Consider the following 11,723-nt stretch of genomic DNA (forward strand, 5'->3'; position numbering starts at 1 on the left):
CTAGTTTAGACAAAATCTTTCATATACAGACAGTTTCCATATTAAGGCAGGGGTCCCACTCCTGAGAACCTGAACTGTTGGTAAGTTGGAAATGAACAAAAACATTGTGGGTGGGAATCACAGAAACACCTGTATAGGAGTGCCAGCAGGTGCTGGAGAGCAGACACCAACCAGTCTTACTGACTCAGTGAGTGAGCCAGTGAGTCTGCTCTGAGCTCATAGCTCTGTTTGACTCGACAGTTCCTTGGGAGGGGGATCAAGAAGAGAGAGGCAGGAGGAAATGTCCCATTCCCACCCAGCAGAATATTCCTGCATCCCTGCCGCAGCTGACAAATCCATTGGTATCCTTCCTGCCCAACTTGCAAACATTTGTTCGTGTTCATAGGGTGTCCTTAGTCAAGCATTGGTAACATGGGGAGAATTTGCACTTATTATAATGGAGGTGTCAAATGCAGGAAGCCACTTATCCTGACATCATTTTGCAGTCAGTAAAACATCACCATTGTGGAAAAAAAAATTTAAATATTCATGACATGAAGACTGCTTTTGTGGCAAAAATACCAGAAAAGTAGAATGGTACAGTTTTGCTGCTCCTTGGAATATTCACCAAATCTTGTCAGTATCACTTCAATGAAATATATTAGGAGCTGGTAATATCCAATAATATGAACAAGCATCAAGCAGGAAAATGATTTTGCTCTTTTAATTTTCAGTCATATTTACAGAGTGTTTTGAAGTATGCCATACCAGATTATTGTACTGGTGGCAATTATACTGATAATTTCTTCTTTGGCTTGGCTTCGCGGACGAAGATTTATGGAGGGGGTAAAAAGTCCACGTCAGCTGCAGGCTCGTTTGTGGCTGACAAGTCCGATGCGGGACAGGCAGACACGATTGCAGCGGTTGCAAGGGAAAATTGGTTGGTTGGGGTTGGGTGTTGGGTTAATCCTCCTTTGCCTTTTGTCAGTGAGGTGGGCTCTGCGGTCTTCTTCAAAGGAGGTTGCTGCCCGCCAAACTGTGAGGCGCCAAGATGCACGGTTTGAGGCGTTATCAGCCCACTGGCGGTGGTCAATGTGGCAGGCACCAAGAGATTTCTTTAGGCAGTCCTTGTACCTTTTCTTTGGTGCACCTCTGTCACGGTGGCCAGTGGAGAGCTCGCCATATAACACGATCTTGGGAAGGCGATGGTCCTCCATTCTGGAGACATGACCCATCCAGCGCAGCTGGATCTTCAGCAGCGTGGACTCGATGCTGTCGACCTCTGCCATCTCGAGTACTTCGACGTTAGGGGTGTAAGCGCTCCAATGGATGTTGAGGATGGAGCGGAGACAACGCTGGTGGAAGCGTTCTAGGAGCCGTAGGTGGTGCCGGTAGAGGACCCATGATTCGGAGCCGAACAGGAGTGTGGGTATGACAACGGCTCTGTATACGCTTATCTTTGTGAGGTTTATCAGTTGGTTGTTTTTCCAGACTCTTTTGTGTAGTCTTCCAAAGGCGCTATTTGCCTTGGCGAGTCTGTTGGCTATCTCATTGTCGATCCTTGCATCTGATAATAGTGTGGATTCAAATATCAAACAAGAAAGCAATTTGAATAGATCTTGACTTTGTGCAATAGTGAGGAAATATTAATTGAGAAAAAGGAAAATAATTGTCTATGGGCTCATTGGCATCTCTTTCACACTTCATTACTGTTATTAGTAACAATTTTTCAATATTGTGCTGTAAACAAATATATCCCATAATATCCTTACTTAGAACAAAATAAGTTATTTTTTAAAAAATCATATGATGCAAATTCAGCTCTTTTTTTTAAAATATAGGATGACAAATACACATCTTCCTAACTTTGAATGAGTAGAACCAGGACCGTACCCTCTTTGTGCATTAAAAACAAACATTAATTTGAAAACAAAATCTGATATCTTTTCTCAATCAGATTCTGATCATCTTTATTCTGAGGTATTGCTAATTAAGGTCTTTTGTCTCATATTAAGGAAAGTCTGTCAATGTTGTCTACATGGACTTTAATAAGGCCTTTGACTAGGTCTTGCATGGAATGTTAGTCAGGAAGGTTCAGACGTTAGTTATTCATGGTGAAGTAGTAACTGAGTTCGACAATGGCTAGGTGGGAGAAGCCAGAGAGTAGTGATTGCTTCTTAGACCGGAGACCTGTGACTAGTGGTGAGCCTCAGGGATCGGTCTGGGACCATTGTTGTTTGTCATCTACTTCAATGATCTGGATGATAATGTGGTAAATTGGATCAGCAAGACAGCAAAGGAGGTTTTCAAAGCTTGCAGAGGAATGTGGACCAGCTGGAAAAATGGGCTTAAAAATGGCAGATGAAATTTAATGCAGACAAGTGTTTGAATTTTGGCAAAGCAAGAAAGGACAGACACAATCAATGGTAGGGAACTGAGGAGTGCGGTAGAACAGAGGGAGTTGGGAATACAGATACATAATTCCTTGAAAAAGCGTTACAGGTGGATAGGGTTGTAAAGAGAGCTTTTGGCATATTGCCCTTCATAAATCAAAATATTGAATATGGGAGGTGGGATGCTATGGTAAAGTTGGGTAAGACATTGGTGAGGCCAAATTTGGAGTATTGTGTGCAGTTTTGGTCACCTAACTACAGGAAAGATATCATTAAAAATATTTACTGGGATGTTGCCTGGACCTCAGGAACTGAGATACAGGGAAAGGTTAGACAGATTAGGACTTTATTCCTTAGATTGTAGAAGAATGAGTGGAGATTTGATAGAGATATTTAAAATTATGAGTGGGATAGGCAGAGTAAATGTAGGTGAGTACAAACCGGAGGACATGGGTTAAGAGTGAAAGGGGGAATGTGGGGGGGAGGGGTGAATACAGCACAGTACAGGCCTTTTGGCCCTGGATGTTGTGCTGACCCATATATTCCATCCAAAAAAAAGTACTAAACCGTCCCTCCCCCATAACCCTCTATTTTCCTTTCATCCACGTGTCTGTCTAAGAGTCTATTAAATGCCCCTAATGTTTCAGCCTCCACCACCATCCCTGGCAAAGCATTCCAGGAGCCCACAAATCTGTGTAAAAAATTTACCCCACATGTCTCCCCTCAACCTCCCTCCTTTAACTTTGTACATATGTCCTGATTCCACCCTGGGAAACAGGTGCTGGCTGTCAACCTTATCTATGCCTCTCGTAATCTTGTAGATGCCTATCAAGTCTCCTCTCATCCTTCTACACTCTAAAGAGAAAAGTCCCAGCTCTGCTAATCTTGCCTCATAATCCAGGCAACATCTTGGTAAATCTCCTCTGCAGCCTCTCCACAGATTCTACATCCTTCTTATAATGAGGTGGCCAGAAATTATCACAATAATCTAAGTGTGGTCTTACCAAAGATTTGTAGAATTGCAACATGACCTCTTGACTCTTGAATTAATTCCTCCTTTCAATGAATCCCAGCATCCCATAGGCCATGTCTGTGTGAAAGGAGTCAGGGAATGGAGAGACCGACAGGGGAAGGGGGGGGGGATGTTGTTTAACAAAAGCCAGAAAAGTCAATATTAATGCCATCCAGTTGGAGGTTGCCCCGTCAGAAGATGAAGTGTTGCTGCTCCAATTTACAGGTGGTCTCAGCCTGGCAGAGCATGAGACCATGAACAGACATGTTGGTAAGGGAATGGGATGGAGAATTGAAATGAGTAGCTACTGGAGATCCACACTAGGTGGACAGAACCGAGGTGTTCAACAAAGCAATCTCCCAATCAGCATCCGGTCTCTCTGATGTAGAGGAGACCACAACTGGAGCACCGGATGCAGTAGATGGTGCCTGCAGATTCACAAGTGAAATGTTAATTCACTTGTGTGGCCTGTTTGGGGCCCTGAATGGTGGTGATGGAGGAGGTGTGGGTGCAAGTGGACCAACTCCTGTAGTCACAGAGGTAGGTCCCAAGGGGAAAATTGGTGGGGAGGGAGGAGTGGGTAAGGAACGGTCCCTGCAGAAGGAGGAGAGGGGAATATATGTCTAGTGGTAGGATCATGTGATAGGTGGAGGAAATCACAGAGGAGGATGTGTCGGATGCAGAGGCTGGTGGGATGGTAGGTGAGAACGAGATATCCTGTCCTTGTTGTGCATGGGGGTGGAGGGGGCCAAGGACAAATGTGCAGGTAATGGAGGATATATGGGTGTGCCAAATTGATGGTGTTTGAAGAAGGAGGATTTTACTGATGATCTGGCCTGGAAGTTCTCATCCTGGGTTCAGATGCGGCAGAGAAATTGAGAGAATGGAATGGAATCCTTACAGGGGACAGTGTTGTAAGATGTTAGTTGAGGTTGCTGTGGGAGTTGGTGGGTTTATAGAAGATGTCTGTCGGGAGTTTGTCTCTTCAGATGGAGCTAGAGAGATCAAGGAAAGGGAGAGTGTTGCTAGAGATGGTCCAAGTGAAGTTGAGATCGAGGTGGAAGTTGGTAGCAAAGTGGATGAAGTGAACGAGGTCATCATGGGTACATGAGGCAGAACCAAATTAGGCATTAATGTAGCAGAGGAAGAGCTAGGAGGCCTTGACTGGAGTCTTGCAGCATGGATCGTTCCACGTAGCCAACATAAAGGCAGGCATAGCTGGGGTCCATGCAGGTACCCTTGGCTACCCCCTTAACCTGGACAAGGTGGGATGAGTCAAAAGAGAAATTATTGAGGGAGAGAACAAATTTTGCCAGCCAGAGGAGTGTGGTGGTAGATAGGGACTGGTTGGTTCAATTGTCCTGAAATAAACAAAGGACTTTGAGGCCCTCAGTACGGAGGATGGATATGTAAAGGACTGGATATCCATGATAAACATGAGGCGATCAAGTTCAGGGAAATGGAAGTTATTGAAGTGATAGAGGGCATGTGAAGTGTCCCGGATGTAGGTGGGGAGGGGCTGGACAGGGAGGAGAAAACAGAGTTGAAGTAAGCGGTGGGACAGCCCGGACACATTGCTCTACGACGTCTCAACAGGCACACTGCGCCCGGTGGTCCCGCCGCACTGGAGGGCGAAGGTCTTCAGTCTGATCCACGACCTCGCTCACCCAGTGGTAAAGACAACAGTGCAGATGGTCGCGGAGCGGTTTGTGTGGCACGGGCTGAAGAAGGAAGTGGTGGAACTGGCCAGGAACTGTAACTAGACCTCCAAGGTCCAATGACACACGTTATGCCCCATCCAGAACTTCGACCCGGTGGTTCACAGATTCCAACACATCCACGTTGATGTCGTTGGGGCCCTGCGGGTGTCCAAGAAGGCTTGTTACCTCCTTACGGTAATGGATCGGGCCAAAAGGTAGCTGGAGGGCATCCCAATTAAGGAGGCCTCTGCAGAGACATGCGCCAGGACTCTGGTCAGCCAATGGATCACCCGTTTTGGAGTCCCAGCGCATATCACCAGCGACAGAGGGGCGCAGTTCACATCTGCCCTGTGAACTCAGATGGCGAAGCTCCTGGGGGGTCAAGCCCCACCACACCACAGCATACCACCCGCAGTCCAACGGGTTGGTGGAGAGGTTCCACAGGCACCTGAAGGCATCACTTATGTCCAGGCTCTCTGGACCAGACTGGGCGGACGAACTACCCTGCGTCCTCGGGATTAGGACGGCACCCAAGGAGGACATGCAGGCTTCAGCTGCGGAGATGGTCTATGGCACATTGCTTTCCTTGCCGGGTGCATTTTTAGGCCCAGACCCTGACACCATGGCCACCGACAAAAACCTGCTGGCGGACCTACGCAGGAAACTGGCCTCCTTAGCTCCCCCACCCCCGGCATGCCACAGCACCCAGCTATTTCATCACTCCAAAGAGCTTAACTTGGCCCAGTTCATTTTCATGCAGAGGGGACCACAAGGTGCACTGCTACAGCGACCATATGAGGGGCAATACAAAGTCTTGCACCGGTCCGGCGGATCCTTTACCCTTGACGTTGGGGGGGAGAGAGGAACTCTTTACGGTGGACCACCTGAAGGCGGCCCATCCGGACTTATCACAGCCGGTGCAGAAGGTCGCGCCCAAGCATTCGGGCCAGCCACCAAAGCGACAGGACGTATAGCCAGTTTTGGGGGGTGGGAGTTGTGTGGCGGCGCACATCCTCATGGCGAACCAGCCGCGCTTGTATCACCACGTGGCGGGGCAGCCATGGGGAAATGACGTCATCAGAGGTTTCTCTCTGACTCCAGCATCCCTACAGCATGCACCCTGGGCAGCGATTATGCTGTCACAATGGACCAGGTGACTGAGCTCATGCTGCCCTTAAAGGGACATGCTGAATTTGAATAAAAACTGTCGTTAACCATCCTCAACGCGGTGGCTGAGTTTCTTCCACTGCTCGTACTGCCACAGTGCTATAATATTCTGTGGTTCTATGGTTGATATTTTGTCATTCACAATAACAAAAGTCAGTCTAGAAAGTGGTCTGAGAACCTCAATTGCAGGGATGTTCTCTGAATGCCAGTTTCTCATTGTTGGGTAACTTAACTGTGTAACAACAGTTCTTCCTTGTCATCTGAATCAAGTATTTCACATAGTCCCTCTCCCCAATCATTTCAAAGGTAGAATGTGATCAAATGGGTTAAGGAGGACAAGTGCAAATCATTAAACTGGTTTACTTACCAGCAAATGAATATACTGAGCAATTTCTGTGATTGAACTTATTTAGTTTACCTTTGGATAGTAATACAAATTAATGAACTCATAATCCATCTTGGATTGTCTCGCTATCTTAACCAAAAGAGCTTCCAACTGTGCCCTTGTGTTAAAGAATTCTGATGATTACAATGCTCTAATGGTTTCTCTGTGAAAACCAGATTGTCTTTCATGCTATTTTATACCACTTTGTGCTTGTAATGTTTGGGAAAGGCCTTTGCCATGGAATCTTAATTAAGGATCTTCTAACCAACATCTCCCAATATAATTGGATGAAGGTATTTATTGATAACTGAGATGGGCAACAAAGTGAATACTGAAGGTCAGAAATAAAAATAGAAAATGCAAAGTTAAATTGTGCCCACAGTCAGTGACATTATTGTATTGTCACATTTATTGTACTTGAGAGAAAGGTTGCTTTGCAAACAGTCCATCTGGACATCCCATACATAGTAGAGCAAGTAAAACATGTTACAGAAATGAAGGAATACAGGGAGAAGATCAATTGGTGCAGAGAAAAGGCAACATAATTTTACTATTGTGAGTTAATTCAGGTGTCTGGTAAGTACAGGAAAAAAAATGTCCTTGAGTCTAATGGTATATGGTCTCACATTTGTGAATCTTCTTCCCAACAGGAGAGGGGTAAAGAGAGTATGGCCAGGGTGGGATGAATCTTTTAATATGTTGGCTGCTTATCCAAAACAACAAAATGTATTGATGGAGGGAAGGATGGTTTCTATGATGGTCTGTACTGCATTTACAACCTTCCACAGTTTTTTTGGGCTTTTGCACCCAACTGTTCTCATATCACACAATGATGCACTCTGACAGGATATTTTCAATGGTTCATTTGTAGAAGTTGTTAAGGGATGCAGGGGACATGCCAAATTTCCTCAGGCTTTTGAGAAAGTAGAGGTACTGGTGCATTTTCTTGACTATTACATTGACATTGGTGGACCACTCTATCTTTCCCTTTCAATATTCGGAATATATCAATGAGATCCCCTCATAATTCTAAACCCCAGTGAGTACAAGCCGTTAAACACTCATTATATGCTTCCCCTTTCATTTGTGGGATCATTCTCATAAACCTTCTCTGGACCACCTCCAACACCAGCATTTTTCCTTAGATATGGGGCCAAATCTGCTCACAATTCTCCAAGTGCAATCTGACCAATGGCTTATAGGCTTCAGCATTATATCCTTGCCTTTATGTTCTAGTCCTCTCAAATTGAATGCTAACATTACGTTTGCCTTCCTTATTACTGACTCAATCTCCAAATTAACCTTTAGGGAATCCTGCACCAGGACTCCCAAGTCCTTTTGGACCTCTGCTTTTTGAATTCTCTCCCCATTTATAAAATGGCCTATTATAGCATGACCAAACAATTTCATACACTGTATTCCATCTACCACTACTTTGCCTATTCTCCCAACCTATCTCAGTCCCTCTGCAGACTCTCTGCTTCCTCAATGCTACCCATCCCTCAACCTATTTTTAAATTATCTGCAAACTTGGCCACAAAGCCATAGTTTTCTTTCATCCAAATCATTTCCATATAGTGTTAAAAGTAACAGACCCAATGGACTCCTTGCGGATCACCACGTAACCGGTAGCTAGCCAGAAAAGGCCCCCTTTATTTCCTCTCTTTGTTTTCTAACAGTCAGGCAATCTTTCATCCATTCTACCTGTGCCCAGAATTCCATGAGTTTCTATCTTGTTTAACACCCTAATGTATGCCTCCTTGATCTTTCACCAGAACTGAAAAAATGAGAAAATAAGCATGTTTAGAGAACAAAAGGAATGTTTGTGTTGGGTGGAGATGAAGATTGTCCAGGTGACAAAATTGCCTTTTATCTAAGAAATGCAGCTGAGCTGTCTGAAGGAGTATAAATTGAGGCAATTAATTGACGGCAACAGCCAAGAGAAGGAAAAAATCTGGCACTGTATGATACTGGATGTAGGAGTTGCTGGAAATCCTCAACAGGACTGGTCGCTTTTCTGTGGGGAGAGAAAGACTGAGTAAATGTTTCAGATGAAAGTACATCAGAATGGGTCCATTCTGACAACAACAGGAAAGTCTGGTTATATGAAACCAACAGATTACTTTCTATTTACTTTTATGCTGGACTTGGTTGAAAGGCCCATCAATTCTGCAACAAACATTTAACCCTCTTAACTACCAGCAAATTTAGGAATCACACACAAATGCAGCGGCCCCAAATTTGATCTCTGGTCTGAACAATTCTTGACAGTACTTGGTTAACGGATTTCATGAACTTTTACTTGCTGAATTCTCAAGCACTTACTGAGTGGAATCTGCCCATTGAGTCAGTGCCATGTTTAACCTGGCTTGGAACAAGTTGGCCTTCTCATTTCAACATTTGCTTTTATGTGTTTAGTTGGTCAGTAGTGTTTGTTTTTAAGTAACTCAATTTTATTTTTATTCTGTCTATGTATAATAACTTTGTTTTAGGAACATTATTTAATGTCTTGGCAGGTTTGACACCTGGCAGTGGTAGAAACATGGCTTTGCCAACTCTCAGTATATGTTGCTGGCATTTGGTGGTCAAGGCATCTTGTGGCCAACTCCAGTCCCTCCCAACCTCTCATATACATCTCTTAACATTATGCTGTGCAAACCCCTGTCACTGTGAAGTATTCAGCCCTGACCAGCACATTGATATTGAGGGATCGGAGACAGGTTGTGGTGATTGTTTCCCCTGTAGGTGATGAGTTCAGTCAGCCTACTGTTGGCAGAATGCTTTAGTTCAATGTCATCAGTGTTTATTTAAACTGAACATTGTATTGCACACATTAAATATCTCTTCTTGCTTATGTAGCTTTTCATTTCCCTAATGGTCACAAGCAAAATCAAACTGTATAGGTCAGGGGAACTGTTTGCTTTCACTATAATTTCTGTACAAATTTCCAGAAAACTCAGGGAGCCAGGGAGAATTGGGCTTTATTGGGGGGAAAAAAAATTGAAAATATGCCAGCATCATCTCGTAAGTTCAATAATTGAGCCAAGAGAGAGATTATGTTGAAAAATCAACCGTGGTAGTCAAAAAAATCAACCGTGGTAGTCGAACAGTTTTCAGACTCCATATCCCTGAGTTGTGGATTTCAGATGCATTCTGTGAGATTATGATGAATTAAAATCTTTGGTTCATCTGAGCAAACGTTAAGCTAAGTGAGCTGATAGAAGGTGATACGTTGAATAGAATTGAGCTCAACATCTCTCAGCTAAAGTGAAACAATTTCCCATGGTTTTCACTGCACATATGTACTGCTGTTTTGCAAGTGTGCATTTATAGATATTGAGGAGAGTGTGCTTGTTGTGGGCGAGAATATGTAGGGTGGTGGATACATTGCCAGTTAAGAAGACTTTGGTGCTGAGCTGTTGTACTGTTGTAGCAGCACTCAACTGGCTTGTATCTATACTATTTGTTAACTTACATCCTATGGGTGGTAGAAAAAGTTTGAGAAGTCAAAGGATGCCACAAGTTACCAAATCTGACCATTTCATAACGTCATAATATTTCTATTGATGGACCAGTAAAGTTTCAATCTTTGAAAATCATTATGGAGGTGATGGATTATAACTGTAGGGAGGGAAGACAACAATGGTAAAGTCTTGGAATATGTAAAGAATGAGTTAGATTCTGCATTCCTGAAGATGTCATTTGTTGGGACTTATGCTGTCCGAGGCCACTTCTCTGTTCACATTTTGTATGTTGCCAAGATCTTGCTGTGTATAGGCTTGGATTTTTTCATTACTTCAGGAATTGTGAATGGAATTGAGCATTTTGATTACATGAAACATTTCAGATTAAGATAACTATGAAATGTTCCCATTAAACAGGAAGGACAATAGGCAACTTATTCAATGAGGATTGCTTTTCTCCCTTGATCTTGTTTGTAAACAATATACTGACATAGATGTTGCTGAACAATACTTTTTAGAAATGCTGGAATAAAGGGAAAGGAACCAGAGAAGGCCCAGTGGAAAACAATATATGGGTGTTTTAGACCATGTTTTATTAATGGTCTAGGCTAAGCAAGTGGATGCAGTGCAGATGAGCATCACACGTTGTTACCACTGAACTAGAAAGAAGAAAGATTTGCCTGTCTTCTTGTTTCTAATCGTGAGTTAATGGTCACTGTTTCAAATATTGAAGTAAACATTGGATGCAGACATGTTCATGGTTATATGATGTCCCCAATATTAAAGGTAACCATTTTCCAAGACCACTAATAGCATAAGAACATTGTTGTACCAGAGAGAGTAGCTGCTAACATCTGGTTTGAGGAGAAAGTAGAAAGGCTTCAGATTCAAAGAAGTAAAAAGAACATTTTCAACATCTTTAATCAAGTTTTCTTAGTGCTCTACTTTATTTATGCTTATTGTTTTTCAGATCATTGCCCTTTGCAGAGAAGCTGCGCTCTTGGCTCTTCAAGAAGATCTGCAGGCCAAGATAATTATGGAAAGACATTTTGAGCAATCATTTAAAATTGTTAACCCAAGGATTCCTAAGAAACTTATCGATTTTTATGTAAGTTACCAACAACAAAGTGGATTGCATATACTATAAGAAGATCTGGATCACTCGTTGAAGATGTCCAACTCTTGATAAAAATGGAAATAAATTTACATTCTCAAAGAAAATTGCAAATTTCATATTTCCATGTTTCACATTAAGAGTGCTAGATTGTATTTTGATGCCTCTTGTTCTGAATATTATTCCTGAAAAAGGAAAACTTGCACGATTCTGAAAATACAACCTTTGATCTATCGAATGGGGGTATATAGACAGGGATATTCAAATTATACCCCTTCCTCTTTGTGCAAAATTCTACTTTTCTGAAATGTCATATAGCTTTGACAGGCTCGTTTGATGGAATGTTAAATCAGGAACGCGGCATGCCATGTTAACTATGCTTTCATTTCATGTTTGGAACATTATTCTCTCTCTTCTCATTGTGGATTGAGTTACATCTTTCATTCTGGCCTATTACTTTTTCTGCATTTAAATCTTGTTCTTGAAAGAGCCTCGCTGCTTTAAGTTTT

The 11,723-nt window shown here is 43.1% G+C and overlaps 1 protein-coding gene across 4 annotated transcripts in view; it reads left to right on the top strand.

Annotated features, from left to right (window-relative positions):
• The window catches only part of afg2a (AFG2 AAA ATPase homolog A), a 378,594-nt gene extending 367,273 nt beyond the window's left edge, over positions 1 to 11,321 (top strand). For all 4 annotated transcript variants that reach the window (XM_069925225.1, XM_069925223.1, XM_069925224.1 and 1 more), the window contains one exon: positions 11,071 to 11,321. In XM_069925225.1, the coding sequence (XP_069781326.1) occupies positions 11,071 to 11,247 (177 nt within the window). In that variant the 3' untranslated portion in view covers positions 11,248 to 11,321. The remainder of the gene's footprint in view (positions 1 to 11,070) is intronic.
• Positions 11,322 to 11,723: the final 402 nt, after the last annotated feature.

The sequence above is a fragment of the Narcine bancroftii genome, chromosome 3 (genome assembly GCF_036971445.1).
Source record: "Narcine bancroftii isolate sNarBan1 chromosome 3, sNarBan1.hap1, whole genome shotgun sequence".
NCBI lineage: Eukaryota > Metazoa > Chordata > Chondrichthyes > Torpediniformes > Narcinidae > Narcine > Narcine bancroftii.